At 31.6% G+C, this 22,914-nt stretch overlaps 1 protein-coding gene across 1 annotated transcript in view; it reads right to left on the bottom strand.

Annotated features, from left to right (window-relative positions):
- Nucleotides 1–22,914, bottom strand: part of Tbc1d32 (TBC1 domain family member 32) — a 178,816-nt gene that overhangs the window by 142,425 nt on the left and 13,477 nt on the right. The window contains exons 4-11 of the mRNA XM_027953067.2: nucleotides 17,985–18,162; nucleotides 12,231–12,299; nucleotides 8,408–8,533; nucleotides 5,596–5,674; nucleotides 5,400–5,503; nucleotides 5,248–5,309; nucleotides 3,895–4,039; nucleotides 1,509–1,568 (exon numbers count right to left, since the gene is read on the bottom strand). Of these exons, the coding sequence (XP_027808868.2) occupies nucleotides 1,509–1,568; nucleotides 3,895–4,039; nucleotides 5,248–5,309; nucleotides 5,400–5,503; nucleotides 5,596–5,674; nucleotides 8,408–8,533; nucleotides 12,231–12,299; nucleotides 17,985–18,162 (823 nt within the window). The remainder of the gene's footprint in view (nucleotides 1–1,508; nucleotides 1,569–3,894; nucleotides 4,040–5,247; nucleotides 5,310–5,399; nucleotides 5,504–5,595; nucleotides 5,675–8,407; nucleotides 8,534–12,230; nucleotides 12,300–17,984; nucleotides 18,163–22,914) is intronic.

Here is a 22,914-nt window from a genome sequence, read left to right as displayed (position 1 = left end):
AAATGTCATCAGACAGTACTAATGAGAAACTAAAGGAGAAGCTTTAGTAGATTAACATTACACTGAACAGGCTACTCAGATTAAGATTCTAATGCAAGGATTTATTACAGAACAGAAAGATAAATCTAAAGGAGTGGACTAAAGTTCCACCACAGATTCACAATTAAATCTCAACTCTGAAAAGAAAATGGAAATAAATGCAAAGTGTATTCATTTTTCTCTACTTCTTTTCAAAAGTAGGACCAAATTTACTTAAAAAATTTTTTTTGATGTTTTATAAATTTTAAAAAGCTTTTTAGAAAAAAAATAAATTTAAAATGAAGTCTCTTATAGCAAGTCTGATCCATTACAAACATAAAACAAAATTTTTTACTAATTTGATAAAATATTGAAGTGGTTTATAATGAAGTAATTTTACCTACAGGCTAAAAATTGACTGATAGAGGGTTGACTTTTCAAAAAAGAAACAGATTGTAAGAATCAATTTATAAGAAACATTTTAAATGCTTGCACTAGGGCCTCTCTAATAGCAACAGTGTTCCTATGTATACATGGGGGGCGGAGGGGCGGCAGCGAATTGTCCTGTTCTTTGGCTTTTCCCCTTTCTCTCTTCCAGCACCAGAAGTCTATGCTCATATGGCAACAAAGAATTCATTTAAGTAGGAACAGGAGAAAAATGAAAGATAGAAAGGCTTTATTTCAGTTCAATTTTTCTTTTCTTAAGTACCCTTTATTTGTACAAATAAATTCTTATCCATTTGTACAGTATTCCTTACTTCTACCCAATTTTCTTAATTCTCAAACACAAAACAATTATTTTTCTCCTCCTTTCATCCTATGCTCTACTATACTCACCCCAAAATGCACAATTTTAGTAATATTCCCTTTGTCTACCTAATTACATAAACCATACTTATTGACCCAAAGTTATACTAGTATAACAAATATTTTAATAAATTTGATTTTTTTCATATTTATTATTTATTTATTTTGCTGATTTTTTTTCCATCTCTTTCAGGGCCCTTATACAATGTTCTACAGCAACAAATATAGATAATTTTTATAATATATTTTAGAGTATAAATCTATACTTGATATAACTCACCAATTTTTAAAAATACAAAAGCTCTTTTCACTCTTGAGTTTTTTCTTGCAAGTTTTACTCAAAATTAGAGTTATATTTTATAGAAGTAATCACCTTCTCAATGTCTGACCTCAGTCAAATTACATGTAATACTTAGAAATATGGCTTCTCTCACACTACCTTGTTATTTACAGCAGCCCACTTTAATATGTACTTATATATTTCCTAATTGTTAACCTGACTGCTTCTTAAGTCTCTACTTTTATTCTTTCATGTTTCATAAAATGTAGTTTAAGGTCACATGAAAGGGGAATTGCTTCATTAGCTAATATTAATCATCCCCATTTGACTTTGCATACTCAAAAAGTTATATCATATAATCTTTCTATGATATTATTTCTGAACATAAAAAGTACTCACTTACCAAAGACTTATATTTCTTTTCAAGAAGCCTCAGTACCACATCTCTGCTATAATATGCATGCTAAAGTTAAGAAGAAATGATATTTAATATTCAAGTTATGCCATTTAAAATCTTTTTCTAGCATCATTACCCAATATCATAAATCACATAAAAATTGGGTTTAAATTATTATAACCAATGCTAAGAATGTTTTTCAATGTACATTGTATTAAGAAGAAAGCAATCTCAGGAATGCAAAAGATATAAAAAAAACTTTTAGATCCTATAGTGTCACACCAGTAAAAAAAAAAAAAAAGACATTCTATCCATCGTGTACAGTTTCCATGCTAAACTTGTTTAAAACCACCACCAAAAAGGCATACCTAACTACCAGTGTATGACAGAAACCAAAGAAAGTATACAGAAGCAGGAGGAGAAAAAAATCACAAATCATATGCTGAAAACTTGTACTGTCCATATGTGCAGAAACTTGCCAAGGTTGAAATACTAATTACCTTCTGCCAATAATATTGTAAAATGATTGAAAAGTGCCCAAAAAATATTTAATTTTCTCCTTAGAGTTGAATATACATGGCATTAAAGTCTATACATACAATGTATTCTACAAAGCCAAGGAAAACTATAAATACTGTTTTGTTAGATTACGATATCATTAGTGTTAAAAAGTACTTTATTTTTCTTAAAAACAAATAAAAATATGAAATACAATAATTCCCAGTAAAAACTATAGGAATTTGGGGGAATAGTGATTTTAATTCATTAAATAGTATTTTAATTAACTGGATGGTAGTCAAAATCCCATGTAGTTTAAAATGTTTTCAAACATCATTTTTTGATTTAATGAAGTAAATATGTTGATGCATACTTAAACTATTTTTAATATTGACCATGTTCTGAAAAGAAATGTTCATAGCACCTTTGATAGATCAGGTTCAGCAAATTAGTCCCTGGACCAAATTCAGTCTACCACTTGATTTTGAAAGTTCTATTTGAACACAGTCAAGTACATTCATTTACATATTACCTATGGTTGCTTTGAAGCCACAACAGTTGGGTTGAAAAGCTGCAACAGAGACTAGACAGCCAATAAAGCCAGAAAAATTTACTGTCTGGTCCTTTACATAAAGTTTGTCAACCACTGCCATAAACACAAAGAATGCAGAAGGATAATAGAAATTTTCATTAACATGATAAAACATTTGAGGTTTAATTTTGTTAAATGTATTACTTAGTTTTCTTGTGATCTGTCTCATTCTGTTGGAATCAGTACTGGCAATCAAAAATGTTAAGTGAAATAAATTTTCAAAAATTAAGAGAATATGATTTCATTTTTATTGAAAAAAAACAACAAAACAAAAAAGACCTAAGCAGAAAAATATAAGTGTATTAAAAATATAGACTTACATAAATCAAAAATTTAACAGTTGTTATACCTGTGCTAAATAATTAGGGAAAAAAATTATGCTTTTATATTTTTTGTAACTTCCCTCAATAAAGGTCTAATTTGATAATCAAGAAAAAAAATTAAGAGAAAGTTTCAGACAAAAGGAATAAAGGGTTCAGGTTAATTTAATTAAATTCAGCAAACATTTATCAAACATTATTATGTAGGCTACATGGCAGCTAAGAACTGGAGACAGAATCATTTTCTAATTAACTGGGCATTTACCATATAGTTTAGATAACAAAAAGTAGGGGGAAAAAAGCCATATGCTATTTAATATTCAAACTGTGCTGAGCAATAAACAAATATGCTACTGTTTTACATAGCAAGTCCCCAGCCACTCTCTTCTCTACTGCAGCAGATACCTACAGCCTAGTAGACAGGTTGAGAGAAATAAGATGTAACACAGAAACTAGTGCTGCAACTGCCAGACACAGACAGACCTCTACTATTCCATAGCAGAGGAGGGAGGTAATAGCATAAAGATCTCTCCACTCTTAATTTGGATTTCAGTTCTAGGATGTGAGGAGCTCCACTAGAATTTGGGCATTAAACACATTCCCTAAACTGCAGGTTCAGGAAGAGGCAAAGAGGAATATTTTAGACATATCTCCTATGCCCAAGAAAAATCAGCAGTGAATCCTGAGATCCTATCACATCAATTTTAAATTTTCAAAGCTTTTAAATAAACTAAAGCAAATTAGATTTTTGGAGAGGCCATTCACCTTAAATAGACCAAATAAATTACCATTTAAAATCCTATTCTGACTCTGCCAAATACCAGATGAATGATCTTGGGCAAGTTAATGCCACCCTATCTCATAGATTTTTAGAAGAATGAAATAAGTTAATACACATAAAAGTGACTAGAACTCTTAGCACACAGTAAACACTAGTTATTCTTTAAATTATGTAACAAAAGAAAATTCTAGTTTTCCTTACCATCCACTTTTTGAACCACACAGCCTTAGTATCAACTAATGCAAAAAAGTAGATTGGATCCAAAATCTTTTGTGATACAAGATGACTTTGATCATGTTTAACTGATAACAAGGACAAAGTACTCTCCACAATTTCTTCCATATACCTTAGAGTTTGGGAAAGAACAAGAGATTTTATGAAAAAATAAAAAAGACTATTTTTTTAAGTGCGCGCGCGTGTGTGTGTGTGTGTGTGTGTGTGTATAAAACTGGTGATATACGTTACACTTGTGAAACGTAATTTTTAGTAACAATCTTTATATTTAGTAAACAGCAGAGATGAGATTCACACTCAGTTTTTCTGCTTTAAAAACTTATATTGTTTCTATTTCAACACTGTTGCAGCCAGTATGGAAAGCAATATAGAGATTCTTTGGAAAGCTGGGAATAGAACCACCATTTGACCCAGCTATCCCAGGGACACAGCCACACCAATGTTTCTAGCAGCACAATTCACAATACCTAAACTGTGGAACCAACCTAGATGCCCTTCAGTAGATGAATGGATAAAGAAACTGTGGTATATATACAATAGAATATTATTCAGCATTAAAAGAGAATAAAATCATGGCATTTGCAGGTAAATGGATGGAGTTGGCGAATATAATGCTAAGTGAAGTTAGCCAATCCCAAAAACCCAAATGCTGAATGTTTTCTCTGATTTAAGGATGCTGATTCATAATGTGGGGGAGGCGGGGAGCATGGGAGGATTAAATGAACTCTAGATAGGGCAAAGAGGAAAAGGGGTGAAAGGGGAAGGGAGGGGGCATGGGAGTAGGAAAGATGGTGGAATGAGATGGACATCATGACCCTAAGAACATGTATGAAGACACAAATGGTGTGACTCTACTTTGTGTACAACCAGAGATATTAAAACTTTTTCTCTATATGTGTAATATGAATTGTAATTCATTTTGCTGTCATATATAACAAATTAAAAAATTAAAAATGAAAAATAACTTATATTGTTTCTATTTCAATACTGACTCTCCAAAACTTTCCTTTTGAGATTCACCAATGTACTTAGAACCTTATTAGACATTTTGTAGATGAAAGAAAAAAAGGTTAAAGAACATTTAAGAAACTAGTCCAAAGTAGCAAAGAAAACCTGAAACTACAAGATCCTACTTTTACCTTGTTTTGATAAGTGATATAAAATGATATACTTGTGTAGTGCTAACTGTGAAATATGATAAACTTAACACTACATTACCTTCCCAATCATGTAAATCAATTAAGACTGTCTCTAATCAATTGAAATGTCTAAGGGTCAATAACCTATGTTTTTCACATTTGCATAAGTTAGGAGACTTACTTCTCTGGATGACGAATCCAGAAAGATGGAGCCTCCTTCTGATACTCATTTAGAAGTCGAACCTACAGAGCAATGTACAAGAGTTCTTACAATATTAGAATCCTTAAATACAGAACTACTAAAAATAGAAGAATATTCTAGTAAACAAATACCTTTTTGAGTAAGCAGATCACATTTTGATTAGTTATATCTACACCAGTTGAAAGAGTAGGAATATGATTTTCTCTAGAAAGAAAATATAACTCCAAATATTTTGCTGAAAAAAGAAAAAATATACAACTTTTATATCATCATTTCTTAACTGCATATAAGAGAAAAAAACATTTTTTAATGATTTAATAAACATACCTAAGTTTGTATAAATTTCCTTGGTCATATACAACGGTGAAAGTGTAAATGTCTGTGCATAGAATTTTAAAATCCGGTCCTGGAGAAATGAGACAGATGATCTGCATCTAAGATTGTCACAAAACTTAAGATAAAACATTTTTCACATAGTAAAAACTTACCAAAATAAACACAAAATAAACCATTCAGAAATCTACAAATATGTATATGAAAAAGAGCACACTCTTGTGTTGATAAGCAAAGAGTAAAAATGATAAAAACTAACAGCAAATAACAAAAAATATAAATTATCACAATATCTGGGAATAGTAGGTACTGACATTGGAAGGTAAAGTGGGAGGAGAAAAGTTAGGTTTGATAGAGGAAGGTACAATGGAAAGGTGCCAGTAAACAATGAAACAGAATAGGCAATATTAAATTTTAAAAGACCATGCATTTCCAAATCCAAGATTTGTTTTCTAAATTGTTTACATGGGTAGCTTCACATTAAGGATTCTTTCTTATAATTGTGTCTATTCCCAAGAAAGCACACTTTTTAAAATTTAACATTAAATTCAAAGTAATAACATGTAATATAAGGTAAGTAATTAAATGAGAAACAGGTATATTTATAACAGTGCCTGACACTAGTAGGGACTTAAAAATATTAGTTATTATTATTTTAATCATACTAAATTAAATATTATGATGAGATTAGTACTAATAGTGAAATCCAACTTCCTATTAAATAAAAACATAAAGTTGTCTCAAATTTTCTAATCAAATAATCTAGGGGGAAAATTAATAGTCTTGTTTATATCACTTAAGAGAATATGCATACAAGAATAGTTGCCCAAGTGACTAATGATTTCCAATAATCCCAAGAAATTCCTTCTCAACACGTTATTAAATACTTTGGGAAGTCTATTTTCATAACTACAGCAATAGATAAGTATCCGTAAAACTTTTAAACCACTACAGACTTTACTTGGTTATGTCTAAGAGTCCTTTAGGATAGGAGATTAAAAAACAGAATCAAATTTAACAATTTAGATCAAGCAAAAATTTAAAATGAAAAGAAACTTATGCTTTGTTTTCCTCAAAATGATTAATTCTACTGACATTTTTCCTCCATAACAATTATTCAATTTTCTTAATAAAACTGACCCTTGCTGTTTAATAATCTATAATGGTTAAATAAAACAACTTATACTAACTTTGCTATGTTTATAAAGTTATTATAAAGTTACTAAAATAAAAAAAATCTATTCTGCCATGATTCTTTGTTAAGAAAGGGAAAACAATAGCAGGTAAAGTTACAATTGCATTTCTTATTAGAGAGCCTTTAAATGTTAAAGCCTTAACATGACCCTAAAAATATCTTTTTTCTCCCTTGAAGTTCTTGTTTTTACAGAAGTCTATAATACCCTCTGGTGTTAGTAAGTTTGAACTGCATCCAAGTATGAGGTAAACATCTTTTTTCTCTGATAAGAATAACAAAGATGGTTCCCAAACCACTTCTGTTTATCAATTAATTATTATTAATAATATAATTAAATATTAATGTCCTTAAGCTGATAAATGTGTTAAGATACCTTATATTTCTCCATACTGTTTACTGTCTGTGCTCTTTACTAGAATGCACATTCCATAGGGGAAAGACTTGTTCTACCTTGTTCATGGTAAATTACCAGCATCTAAACTGGAATGATGCACTGTTATAGTTTAGATATGTTGGCTCAAAGTCCATATGTGAGACAATACAAGAAAGCTTAGAGGTAAAATGACTGGGTTATGATTTTTAACTGATTCGCTTTCCTCCAACCCACTCTTCTGCCATGCTATATTCTGATACACTTTGGGCCCAGAGCAATGGAGCCAGGCAGCTATGAACTGAGCCCTCTGAAACTTTACGCCCCAAATAAACTTTACTTCCTCTAAAATTGTTTTTGTCAGATCTTTTGTTCATAGCAGAGAAAAGCTGACTAAAACATGCACACTGTATATATTCAATACAAATTCCTTGAACAAATAGAAAAATGTTGCTCTTATGGTAATGCCTTAAATTCTATACAAAAAACCATACCAATTTTTAAAACAAAGCTTTCTTCAACCCATCAATATGAAGAAAAAGACCCTATTATTTAAAAACTCCAATTTGTATTTAATCCTGATGCTTGATAAGTCAGGATTTTTTTATTCACATTATATCACTATCTGTAGAATTATAGCACTTAAGATAAGCTTACTTTTCATCATATAATAATTTGCATTCCTGAAAAGTCATATGCATTTTGATTTTTGCAAAAATCAATCTTATCTCTACTCTCCATTTTATAATTTTAGGGATTTTCTGACATTTGCTTTATGAGTAATTTCAATTTATTTTCTAACCTCTAAGCTTTATAATTTTCTGGCTTCTCTGTTTTAGACAGCCTCCAAATAAATGCTTAAATGCAGGAGGAAAATCATATGAACACTTCAGAATCTATCCTAATTAATCACTTTAAGTTCAAAATTTCATTTATCATGAGCCCTTAAAATATTAATCTTAATTCAAAAATAATAACCCAAATACTTGGGTATCTTTCACAGGATAAGACAAAATACACAAGTTAACAGGATATTATTTGGCAATGAAGTATGATGGCGACCATACTTTGAATCTAATTATTAAGTATTAAGTTAATTACTGAAAAAGAAATTTTGACAATCTGAAAAGCTGTAACCAAAATTCCATAAATATTTGTGCTATCAAAAAAAAAATCCCACATTCCATTTAGTTCTAGTTGGGAAAACAGGAATTTCTAAAAATATTTATTTATTTTCTTACACTAAACACAGGATCAGGATCTGAAAGACACAATGTCAATTTTTCACAGAGAGTAGTCCAATTTTCACAGTTCAGGACATCAGATGGAGGAGCTGAACATAATGTTTGTAAGGCATCATATCTCACCTAAAATTTTTTAAAAGAAAAATTTTTATTAATAGTTAGCCACTAGAATAATTCCAATTTTTCAAGACAATATTAAAATATTATTCAAAGCCAGAATCTGAATAATTATTTTAAAAAGCCATTTATGAGAAAATAATACACTTTTATCAGGTAACTCTTGAGAATTAATTCATTTTGTAAATTAATCACTAATCAAGGGAGGAAGGGTGCTGTTTTGTACAAAGAAAATTTAAACACTAACTGAACTAGGAGACTTAGATCTCACATCTAAGTAGAATAGAAAGAAGAAAAGTGGTTGAATCAGAATCACCAATGCAATGTTTTATTGGCCTCACCCCACAGATTTTCCCAATTCTAGTAAAGTCCACACAGGTGCTTCTGCAGTTGAGGGCTCTGATTTTAAAACATTTCCTAGATATGCCCCTGGTGACACACTTCCATTCCAGAACATGTGAACAATTCTCACAAACAATTCATTTGAACTTTTTTGTGCTAGACCATATTTTCTGACCTTCTAACTACTGAAATAGGGGGAAAAATTCAGCAATGGAATGTAAAATTGAATTTCTGTATTTTCACAAAAAGTTTGCTTTATAATCAGTCTTCTCAAAATCCAATCAGAATTCACTCAAAACAGTATGACCCAAGGGACAGCAGCAGAGAATAGCTCCACTCTGATGATGACAAACGGGGCAAAGCATCTCTCCTATTCACACTCCAGCTAATGAAGAATAACACAGTAATTCCAATCTAATCTTTAAAATCGGGTCCTTTCCCAACTGAAAAACTGAAGCCTAGTGAAGTCATAAGTGAAGGCGAGGCATCAGAGACAGGAGCCAAATTAAGACATTCACAGCTTTCTAGATAAAAAAAATACAGAATACACAAGTATCTGAAAATATCTATATACTCATATGCAATAACTCCTAAATATACTTTTATTTCTGACAAGCATTAGGGGAATGTGAAGTTTTAAAAATTAAGAATTCATTTATAATGTTAAGTAGTATCCTCTTTTCAATAAATTTTAGAACAAAATACTATTAAGAATTTAGTATTCCAGAAGCAGAATAAAGATTAATGAGCAACTATAGATTTGAAAGTAATCCATTTAAACAGAAGAAAGTTAAGATTTATCATATAAAAGTCAAATCTCATTTCCAATATCTTTTCAAACCTGTTATTTACTAAGATCCAAGAAATAAAACAATGCAAAATGCTGAACAGAAAAAAATTATTCCTCAGTGATTTTTTAGAAAATTTCAGTGGGAGTAAATAACAATACATTTCATTTAAAATGTAAAGTTTGAAAAAAATAATTCATTTCCAAAATTAGAACTAAATGGCATATACACAAAAGTCTTAGTTAAATTTTTTTAAATATCCTATTGTATTTCTACTTCAGATTGACTTTCAAATGAAATAATACATCATAAAGAGCAGATAAAATCTCTTAAGTATAAACATAACTCAATATACAATTACTTCTTCAAAAAATTTAAGTTGTCAAAGTCTCAATACAGGGATTGGGAAGATATTGGTCAAATACAAAATTTCAGTTAGAAGAAATAAGTTCAAGAGATTTATTATACAACACTGTGACAACATAAATATGTATTATTTTCTTGAAAATCACTAAGCAGATTTTAACTTTTCTCACCAAAAAAAAATCATAATACATACATTCATGAGATCAATTTTTTCACTATTCAGTCAATATATACTTTAAAACATGTCACACATGATAAATATAAAATTTGTCTATTAAATTTTTTTAAATGTTTACTCACATTTTCTATAAATAAAAAAATCATGAAATAAATTAATTCCTAGCAAATCAATAACTAAAATATTGCATACAAAACAACAGTAAAGGAACAATTTAAGGACAATTACTCGTAACTTAATTTCTTACCAATGAAAGCTGGGGGGAAAAAAAAGATTTTCTCTAACAAACCATGACAATTTTTTAAAGAATATCTTCCTTATTCTGTGACCTTTTATTCCAAAATTGAAGTTTACTAGTGATATTAGCCTTGAATTGATCATAACAATAAATAAAAACCCAGCCTCAAGAGAAAGAACCCAGCTGCTGACTGTAATCTAGTATATTATAAATATGTAATATCTGATTTTCTTCTTTCTCTAGGGCTTTGAGATGTAGTATTAGGTCATTTATTTGTTGACTTTTTATTCTTTTAATGAATGCACTCAATGTAATAAACATTTTTCATAGTATTGCCTTCACAGTGTCCCAAAGATTTTGATATGTTGTATCAGTGTTCTCATTTACCTCTAAGAATTCACTGGAGAAAAGATAGTGCATTCAACAAATGGTGCGGCAAAACTGGATAAAATCCATATGTAGCAAAATGAAATTAAACTTCTATCTCTCACCTTGCAAAAAAATCAACTCAAACAGGATCAAAGACTTAGGCACTAGAACAGACCTGCACCTAACAGGTCAGTTAGGCGCAAATCTTCACCATGTTGGCCTAGGATCTGACTTCATTAACAAGACCTCTAAAGTCCTTTTCTTCTCAGCAAAGGAAACAATAATGTGAGAAAAGAGCCTACAGATTGGGAGAAAATCTTTATTGCCCCTCCAATAAAGCATGAATCTCTAGGATATATAAAGAACTCAAAAAATGTAACAGCAAAAAAACAAATAACCCAATCAATAAATGGGCTAAGGAACTGAACAGACAATTCCCAGAAGAAGAAATACAATCGATGAACAAATACATGAAAAAATGTTCAACTTCACTAGCAATTACAGAAATACAAATCAAAACTACTCTAAGATTTCTTCTCACTCCTGTCAGAATGGCAATTATAAAGACTACAAGCAACAATAAATGTTGGCAAGGATGTGGGGAAAAAAGTACACACATACATTGCTGGTGGGACGGCAAATTGGTGCAACCATTATGTAAAGCATTATGGAGATTCCTCAGAAAACTTGGAATGGAACCTTCATTTGACCCAGCTATCTCACTCCTCGATCTACACCCAAGGGACTTAAAATCAGCATACAACAGTGATGGAGCCACATCAAATGTTTATAGCAGATCAATTCACAATAGGTAAACTATGTAACCGACCTAGGTGTCCTTCAATAGATGATTGGATAAAGAAAATGTGGTATATATAGTCAATAGAATATTACTCAGCTTTAAAGAATGAAATTATGGCATTTGCCAATAAATGGATGGAGTTGGAGCATATCATGCTAAGTGAAATAAGCCAATCCCCAAAAAACCAAAGGCCAAATGTTTTCTCTAATATGCAGATGCTAATTCACACTAAGGGGCTGGGGTGGGGGACACTAGAAAAGAATAGAGTTACCTTAGATTAGGTAGAGGGAAGTGAAGGGAGGGGAGGAGACAGGATGAGGGGATAGGAAGGATAGTAAAACGAAACAGAAATGACATTATTGCTTTATGTATATGTGTGGCTGCATGACCAATGTGATTTTACAACATGTACACTCAGAAAAATGAGAAATTATATCCTATATATATATATATATATATATATATATATATGCACTTTGATATATATTTATATATATATATCAAAGTGCATAAATGCAGTCTACTGTCATGTATAACTAATTAAAACAAATTAAAAATTTAAAATAAATAAATAGATATATGGTATCTGACTAAATTTGACAGCTGTCCTTAAAACTTACCTCTTTGGGTTGCCCAGGATCCAGCTGGTCTAAAATCAATTGTAATTTTCCTTGACAAAATTTGTAACTCTGTAACACAATCAACAGAACACACAGGAATTCCATAGACTTTCAGAACTATTGCTATAAATGATTGTTAACATGATTTCCAGCACAGTATGCATTCTGAACAAAAGAAGAGATTGATCTATTTTGACTTGGCAGCAAACTTGGAATCCTGTTTCCCGAGGTTTTAATGAGAATTCAATGTCCCAGTAGAACAGTGTACCTTCCTGTATATGACAATTATTATTTGATGAGCAACTGCAATGTGTAGAATATTATAAGATAAAAAAAAAAGCATAACCAGAATCTTGTATACCCAGAACTGTGCGATGAACAAAACAGAAAAATAAAACCACATTAATAAAAAGGCACAAATAGTACCTACACATAGCTATAACCCTGCTTGAACTTTTTGTTCCCTTTCCTATGCTTTTCTTAGCATTTTTCCATAGTTCTTTTGTGAAAAAATTCCTGAAGTAAAAATTAACATTTAGAAAAAAGTTCATAGAACATAAGCTATTTTGAAAGAAAAAGTCTTTTTCCCTAACACAGTTTAAATACACATATTAAAAGATCTCTAAAAATAACAAAAATAATATTAACAATTGTAATTTCATATCTATTATGTAGCAAGCACTATTCTACCCCAATTTACAAAGTCTCTGAAATATGAGAAAAATGAAAGCCAAAGAGGTTAAATCACTTCTCCAGGTCACAAAATTATCAGAAGGCACATTCGCACCTATATTAGGGCCCTCTCTCTTCATTATCTGTGCTATCCTGAGGTGTTCTTACTCAGTTCTTTGACTTTGAGTAGATCATGATGATCCACAACCATTTCCTGGGGTACAGAGTGCTTGCCTAACTCAGTGTGAGGCCCTGGGTTTGATCTCCAACACCACAGGAAAATAAAGCATAAACTTTAATGCTTATGTAGTTGGAATGGCCTCGAACTACTTATCCCTTAAGTTATCTTCTTTTTTTTTTTTTGACTTTGGGTCATTTATTTTATTGCTAGAAATGCTGAGATTGAGAAATTAAACTGGGAGTATCACTTAAAATGTTGGAATGAAACTGATGTTCTGTTAGGAGGGTCAGTGAGAACTAAAGTAGTCCTAGGTTAGTAGCAACCTCTAGTTCCAAGCTCCAACATGAGTAATCAGAAATCCTAGCTGGAAGAAATCTTCACAATTTGTGGTAAAGGAATCATACAGATTAAATTCAAGTCAAATGTTAACTCACAATACAAATCAGAGCAATAAGCATGTAAAGTATAAATTACAACAAATGAGTACCTTTCAAAATAACCAATATATCTAGATTTTCAATAACTTTAAAACATTTAAATTATTTTACACAGAATACAATACATATAAATGATCAAGGACATAAAATCAGAAACAAAAAAATTGACATAGAATAAGAAATTTATGTAAATAATTACAGATTTGGAAAAGACCAAATAAATTTTAAAATGTTGGTTACTACATACCTATAAAAAAAGTTAAAATAAAAAAGAGATAGTACCAAGTGATTGTTAGGAAACAGACTAGATTTCTCACATTTTTCTTTTTTTTTATTTCTCATTTTTCTGATGAAAATTTAAAATATATGGTCACTTAGAAAAAAGTTTTATCATTTTCTTATTATTTTATTCAGTAACTTTATGACCTGGCAATCACTCTTGGGTATCTATCTCAGATAAATAGATTATAGTCTCAAAAATTTGTAAAAGCAATCTAAGTTATCTTCTTAAACATAATTACAAAATTCTCTTTAAAATTATTTTTAAGTAATGAAATAATTTTTATTACATGAGACATCAAAATGAGTCTAATACCTATCTTAAAGGTGACCTATGCTATAATCTTTTTTATATTATTGTTTGTAAGTTGACAGACATAAATATACAATTGCAGTTAACTGTTATGGCAATTTAACTAGCGCAGACAGACAATGTGTTCACATGAACACATTTCAGTTGTTTTAAATATTCCTTTTGGATACATGTCTGTCAGATGCAGGATACATAAAGACTGCAAATAGAACACTCATTCTGGTTTTTTGTAGTCACTTACTTGGTTACAACACATACTGAAAAATATTCACTTTGTTCAATTACTACACTTTAGATTTTAAAAAATTAAACCACCCTCGTTAATTAAAATTTACTCTGGAAATTTCTTCTATTTTAAATGTATGGGTATGCAAACTATATAAGCCATTAAACATATAACTGGTCAAAAAATATATCTATTGTTGTTGTCCAAATAATACCAATATAGAAAATAAAAATGATAAATATATAATTATTAGGCCTAATGATAACTCATGCTTTAATATGTTTTGGGGTTTTTTTGGTACCAGAGATTGAGCCCAACAGCACTTAAACACTGAGCCACATCCCCAGCCGTTTTTTATATTTTTATTTAGAGACAGGGTCTCACTGAATTGCTTAAGGCCTCAATAAGCTGCTGAGGGTGATTCTGAACTCTCACTTCTTCTTCCTCAGCCTCCCAAAGTGCTGGGACTACAGATATGCATTACCGTGCCTAGCAACTTCTTTTCTATTCTTAAAAAAGACAAGACCACATAATTCTGATGACAATGATAATAAGCAAATACTATTATAAGGGCTTAATACATGCCAGATATTGTTCAAAATGATTTCTATTAAATCATTAAATTCTCAAAGCAACCAACCCTATAAAGTGTGGCAAAAAATAAGGTGAACAGACTTTGGAGGGAGAGAAGCCAGTCCTAATTCAAGATCCATTCCTAACTTAGCAATTCAAATTTAGGCAAATTACTCACCTATTAAGCCTCAGTTTTTCCTGTGAAGAACTAGTAACTCCTATAATGAATATAAAGACAAGCACAGGGACCACTGCATGGCAGTAGCCCCAACAATAGAGAGATAGTAATGACACTTTTAACTTTAAAGCATTGTCTTCAGTTTTAAGCACAATACTAAATCTATTGCTCATTCACATCTAATGATAAAAACCACGATCTCTCCGCTATTCTTAAATATCCTCCAACATATACTAATACACTGCTGTTTTTCAAAAAATGAATCGAAAATTCATATATATTCAGGTTGCAGATTTTAAAATAATAATGAAATAAGACGTTTTCACAAAATGCAAGTGGTATCAAAATAACAACATCAAAATCATGAATACAATGTTATCCACAGAAAAATTCAGACTTTTTTGAAGTCCAATAAAGTAACAATTTTGAAGGAATCAGTAAGGTCAGCATTTAATGGAATTGTTACCACACAGAGGCTAGGTCACCTCATTACAGCATGGAAGCTAAAGTAGAAAGGCAAAGGGTGAAGAGAGAATTGTATTATGATAAGCTAGCTCATGGGAAAATGGAGGACCATCTCATCCTAAAGTGCTAATTTAGGGAAAGTTTATAAAAGCATGGGTAATCATGGACTGATGGGTACCTTCTCATAGGTGGAGGTCTGTGGCCAAAGATGCACATTGTTCCTAATCACCTACTCACAAGATGCTTTTCACTGCAAATCTCAAGAAAAAATATCCTTATTTCCTTAGGCTATTCTCATCACTGATTAGTTTGCTCACAGGCGGTTCCTGGACATACTATACAATGGAGAGGGTACCTGCCCAGAGGCCCTCTTGTTGATCACTAATATCTTGGGAATAAAAAACAAAACAAAACAAAAAAAAAACATACTTCACCTGATAATGTGGAAGACAGGGTCATATCAAGATGAATATATGGAGTCAGGCATAAGTTCTGGTCTCAATTCTTGATTTCAGAATGAATGACTATTATATTTTTAAACTCCTTTTCAATTCTTAACATATTCACTCAGCCTCTCTGATCAATTACAAGAAAGTCTCTTTACTGGTAAGTAAAGATATACCCAAATATCTCTTAAGAGTTTGCCCACAATGAAAGAGCTTTCCAGGATGTTCTAGCACTCATACATTTCTTCCAAAAAAGTCGAGGCATCCCATGCCTTCTTTTTTTTTTTTTTTTTGCAGTACTGGGGATTGAACCCAGGGCCTTGTGCATGCAAAGCAAGCACTCTTCCAAACTGAGCTATGTCCCCAACCCATCCCATGCCTTCTTAATGGGCAGAATTCATTTTCAACCCAATTAGTCCCTTCTGAAATAGTCATCTTCATAGGGCACACACTGAAAACTCAGATATAACCTGTGGACATCCCAAACAAAGACACAGAAACTTAAAGCATGATGTCTTAAGAATCAAAACAAAACAAAAGATAGGAATCTATTCTAAAATGATGGCTTTATTTCCACCACAGCTTTACATTTCTTCAAAAACCTATGATTCTAACAACTAGAAATAATTTAATATTTGAGAATTAAAATAGCTTAACTCCTAACTAACTCAATCAAGCTTATTTAGATCTAAATACTTGTACTTCTTGAAACAAATTAATAACGCTCCAGTTTTTTTTCAGTTGTGGTCCAATGTCAGTTTAGTCATACAGTTCACCAAATAAGTTAGCACATCTTACTAATAACCTGAGTTCTAAAGTTGGGTTTCCTCTCAATTCCAAAAAGTCCTTGATCTGAAGAAGCAGCTCAGCAAATCTATTAAACCACTCATTTGATTGCAATAAATTAAAATCTCTATACCCCACCTTTTTCCAGTTAATCCATCAGCAAGGAATGATTTGGGCATGAAGAAAATTCACAGTCTTGTCACATCTTGCATCACATCACATAACCAACCTGACTTGTAAAGTTCACAACTCAGCACAATCTCTCCTGCTAAGATGCAATAGTAGCTAAAGCACAGCAACCTTTAAGTTCTGCTTCAAATACTTAAAGAACCATTTTTTCCTTCAATCATGAAGTCCCAACTGTGACCAAAACAGACAATTTTTTTCATGTTTCATCCAAACTTCTCAAATCATTTTCTGGAATATGGTTAGGATCTACTTTGTAATTATGTCTTTAAGGTAGAGCTAATTAGGTGTCAATATTTCCCTCCATCAGTTAGGACTACACTAAGGTCAAATAGGCTTTGCAGACACAGAGATTGAACCCAGGTCCTCACATATTTCAGGCAAGGACTCTACAACTTAATTACACCCCCAGTCAGACTTCTTGTGGCCTAAAAGTCGATGTGCGGAAATTCCTTGCACATGTGCTCTAGTCTAGTTTTCCTTGTTTTCTATTAGGGCTAATATAGCCATAGGCCTTTCTCTTATCTTTACTGTGGCCAAATGACAAGGTGCCTCAGACCCTGGTTGGATAAAATGTAAAATCTCAAATATTTTAACACTAAAAAAAGTCTAATGTTTTAAAGGTAAGAATTCATAGTAATCGTCATTTCAGAAAACGTACAGAAGAAATGTTTTATCCCTATCACATATATAATTTAAACTTTAATAAGGATTAATTAAGAATAAGATGTTTGAACTAAAGCTTAATTTGTTTCAACCCTTACTACTAAAAAATCTAAGATTAATTTTTTCACCTCATTAAGAATTATCTCAGACATGACACAACTATTCACAAAACATAATTCTATAAGGTGGTATTTCATGAACTAAATCTTTACTACTAGGTTATTTTGTTCTTTATTTTTCTTCTGAATCTTTAAGTTAGAAAGTATAAAAGCTGGCTAATAAATTTATTGAAGCTAGTGATTATTAAACACCATTTCCAAATATAAATACAAACTGAACAACCCACCTGATTGAATGATGAATCACTATCAGAGCAATTATCTGTGCAGTAACTACTGCTCTTCTCCTTTTGGATTCTTTTCTGCCTCTCCTGACTTCGTATTTCATCTTCTTCAAACTTGTTAATCATAGACTCCACCACTACCATCATAACATTATTCAGGGAATGCATGATTTCTTTATACCTTCAAATTCAAAGTAGTCTTAATAAGAGAAGATTATCAACAGAAATTAAAAGTCACTTAAGTTAAACTACCTGATTATTTTCTCTATTAAAAAAAAAGAAAGCCCCTTTAATGGCACAGTGAAAACAAAAAACTTAATATTTCTTACAGAAAAAAAACCAGATATAACAAGAAAAGAATAAAAATTAATAAGGAATCCAAAAAGTGCTATTTCATGGGTTTTTCATCTAGTTATATAAACCAATACAACAAAGTCAAGATATCTCAGGCAATATGTTCTGATGATAAGTGTTCAAATTACTAGCAACAAGATAAACTGTTAATAGCCTTACCAAAACTCAAAATTATTTTACACTTCGCCTTTATCCCTGGTCTTATCTCTTTCTCTATCCTACTTTCCTTTATTTGTTCTTCCTTTCTCTTATCTGTACTTCATACCTTCAGGCACAGATAGCCTTACCTAAGGTCTGCTTCAAGACCAAGGTAAGAATGTGGCTGTCTTAGGGTCCTTTCAAACACAAGCTGGAGAATCCATTAACAGGGATGTTAGGAAAGGGATTTCTGAAGATGACAACAGTTTGAACTGGATAACTTCTAAGATCTCTTTCCACTCTAATGGTCTTAAAATCTTGAAAAACAACTCACAATAAATTACTCTATAATTCAAGTAAAACTTCTCAAGTACTCATGTTAATTTTAAGCTGAGATCCCAAAAAGCCCTAGAAGTAGAATTTTAGATCTAGAAAGAACCATAAAGTCCAGCCTTTATTTCACAAATGAAGAATGTGTGACCTGGAACAATGACATTTCTGTATTTAAAACAAAAAAGGCACAAAGATTTATATATAAACACAGTGAATACTAAATTTATAATTAGAAATTCTGGATTGTAATCCTAACTCATTTGCCAACTAGTTCTGACTTCATATAAAAAAGTCTCAATTTCCTCAGCTATAAAAGGACATAAAATGAATACAATCTAGCTAAACTATTTCATATAGCATGGCAATAAATAAATGAAAATAAATATCTGAAAAGGCTTTGAAACTATAAAGCTCTAGACACGTATCTGTCATTATAATAAGGGAAATACATGAGGAAAATAAGCACAGCAAAAAACTTTTTTACTTATAAATCTGGTCAAGTGGTCACTGTAATTGCATTCATCAAAGGGAAAATAGATACTCTATCTCACAAGAGCAATAAAGCCAGCCTAGGTATAACTAAAAAGAATGAATAAGAAATTAAAATTTAAAAAAAAAAAAGCTAGGCTAAGGAATTTGAATAGAAATGACAGATTGAAATTTTATTTGTTTGGCAGTGCTAGTGATCAAACCCAGGGCCTCGTGCATGCTAGACAAGTGCCTACCAATAAACTCCACCCCCAGCTCCCACTTTGGGGGCAATTATCATATACATTCATAAGATACATTTTGCCAACACCACCAAAGGCCTATATGTTAAAGGCGTGCTTGATCACCATTGATGGCACAATCAGGGGATAGTGGAACCTATAAGAGGTGGGGCATAGCTGGAAGTCTTAGGTCATTAGGGGTATTACCCTTGAAAGGAATGGGGGACCCTGGTCTCTTGCTCTCACTTCTTTGCTTCCAGCCTTAAGGTGAATGGGCTTCCTCACTATGTGTGCCCACCATGATATACTGCTTCAACACAGGACTAAAAGCAACAGGGCCAATCAACCATGGACTGAAACCTCCAAAACTATAAACCAAAATAAGCCTTTTCTGTTTATAAGCAGATCAATCTCACATATGTTTTGCAGCAAGGAAACCTGACTAACCCACATTTTAAATTATATATTTTAGAAATCACATATCTATATAAAAATGTATAATTTGTATAATATATAATTAAATAAAAATATGTTTAATATAGATTTAACAATATGTGTATATAATACAGAGCTATAAGCAACTTTATATAATATATATTTCTAAATTACCAGAAATCATGAGAAACACAAAAAGTAATGAAAGTAGACTAGGAACAATATAGGGAGGGGTATGGGGGGGGGGGTGACATATAGAAAAGAAATGTAACAGAGGTAAGAGTTCAGGGAATTTACTAGTTAAAGGTAAAGGGATATAAAATGCAAAATGGAGTTCTGAGACACTCATTAGACTAAACTGAAAACAACATATATATAGGATTACTGAGACAAAAGGCCCAGTTTCCCCCTCTTAGAGTCTGGGCAGCAATAAACAGGGAAACAAAATATGCCCTGATAGCTATCAATATCTATCCACCAAAAGTTGTTCTCTCCGTCCACAGTAATTGGACTATAGTTAAAATTACACTGTCCAGCCTCCTTTGCAGTTAGGTCTGGCTGTGTGAATATAAAGTTCCTGTCCCTTAAAGTTTTGTGATTTAATCAAGAACTATAAAAATAAATCTCAGTGATATAGAGAGTAAGATTAAGGGTGATCAAAATCCATAAAAAAAAAAACTGAAATTTGATTTAGATATAAATGTTTTCAACATATCTTCTTACAAAGACAAACAAATTCTTCTGAAATTAATACCAACAAAAATGGCCAGAGGGAAAAACAGAGTAATAATTTATTAATGAATTAAAAGTAACTAGCAGCTGGGGATATAGCTCAGTTGGAAGAGTGCTTGTCTTGCACTCACAAGGCCCTGGGTTCAATCCCTAGCACCACCAAAAAAAAAAAAAACTAGAGCACTTCAAAATTAAGAGTTAAATGAACAGGAGCCATTGCAGCTTTGGAAGAGCTAAGAAAAAACAGATCCAGGATAGACTGTAAATACCACTAAGTAAATACCCTTAATCCTTCAAGAACTATAAAATAAGGACTACAGGAAGACAAAGCTCCCAAATAAAAAGCACACCAATCAACAACAAAAATCTACACAGTAAGTATGTCCACTCACTATATAAGTAATATATGACAGGGCCTACAAATGAATTCTTCCATGTGCAAACATCTATTTAAAAGGCAAATAACAAAATGTTAATTTAGGAAAACACTTTGTAATCATTTCAGTAAAAATGTTGTTAATAGATGCACTATTGCCACATTAGCCCTAAGTAATTGCTAAAGAATCACCAAAAAAATTGAAAGAAAATAATACACTGTACAATTTAAAGTCTTTCATCCATGGTTCATAAAGCAGAAGACAAACATTCATTAAGTAATTTAGAATCTTTGTAAGGTAGTTATTATTGTATTAATTTTTACACAAGGGTGAACTAAAACACAAGAAAATTAAATAGTTTATCCAGATATAAAAAAGTAATTTCCTAACAGTATCATATAAAACTCTATTCTTATCATTAAAATACTTTAATTATCTAATAAAGTATTTTACTATTCCTTTTAGTATAAGTTTAATAAGACTTCTAGCAACAAGCTACTAGGAATTATAATATCCAAAAGACAGATACATTTTTGTTTTTTCTCCAAGTCAAGAAATAAACCTTAATCTGTATGGTTTTATGTGACATACATTAGAAGGATAAATTTACTAAATTTATTGATACCTATACACTATCACTTTGCTCAAGTAATAACATATTTATTTAAACAATGAAATCAGTTGTTACAAAGAGGAAGAGAGCCTGTCCAAACTTATTGTTAAAAATTTATTAAATATAAGTCATATTTGGGCTGGAGTTGTAGCTCAGTGCTAAAGCACTTGCCTAGCACATGTGAGGCACTGGGTTTGATCCTCAGCTCCACACAAAAATAAAAAAATAAAATAAAGGTATTATGTCTCTCTACAACTAAAAATTTTTTTAAAAAATGAATAGAGAAGTTGTAAAAAACAAGTCAGATTTAATATTTTAAAATGAAGTAGATAACATAAGATCGAGTACATAAGCCAATGTCTCTGATACTATGGTGGGGAAAATATATCCTATGAACCTAAACTGACTTTTCACTTAGTTTTGAAAATAAAGTTTTATAGGCACACATACACATTTATATATCATCTATGGAATTTTCATACTACAACAGCTGGAAAGGCCTAAAATAATTATTAGATGGCCCTTACCAACCCCTGCCATAGGGTATGAGGTAATGACAAAATAAAAGGAACCTGGGACCTTACATGAATCCGTTGAGCAGATCCACCTACCCTCCCTCTATGCAAATACTTCTGCATTATCACATAAAAAACTATCACATAAAAAAAATTATTCAAGTTTCTATTGCAGTGTAATATCAAAACTCCCCATTATGCTATGGATTATAGAAAAGTAGAAAACATCTTATCCATCTTTATAGCTCCAGGATCTAACATATAATATACAGTAGTTACTCATTAAATATGTGATGAGTCTAAGATTGATAAGGGGAAAGAAAAAAAATTATTGTTAAAGCCAGAATTATTTCAAATATCAGTGTATTCGACTGTTTTCCTCTATGATAATAATACCTGAGCCTAGGTACTTTGTAAAGAAAAGAAGTTTATATTTTTCAATTTTGGAGGCTCAAGATCTTGGCACAGGCTTCTGCTTTACTCTAATAAATACCTCTTGGAGGATGATATCACAATGGTCAGAGTGCATGAAACAGGAATCATATGGCAAAAAAGGAAGCCAGAGAGTGGAGGGGGGCCAGTCTTGTTCTTCTATGACAACTCTCTCCCTAGAGATATAGGATCCCATAAAAACTTCCTTACTCCCTTCTGAAGGCAGCATCCAAAATAACCTAATTACCCTGCAACTAAGCCCCACCTCTCGAATGCTCTATCTCCTCTTAATAC

The sequence above is a fragment of the Marmota flaviventris genome, chromosome 6 (assembly GCF_047511675.1).
Source record: "Marmota flaviventris isolate mMarFla1 chromosome 6, mMarFla1.hap1, whole genome shotgun sequence".
In the NCBI taxonomy this organism is placed as follows: domain Eukaryota; kingdom Metazoa; phylum Chordata; class Mammalia; order Rodentia; family Sciuridae; genus Marmota; species Marmota flaviventris.
This window is presented reverse-complemented; position numbering and strand designations above follow the sequence as displayed.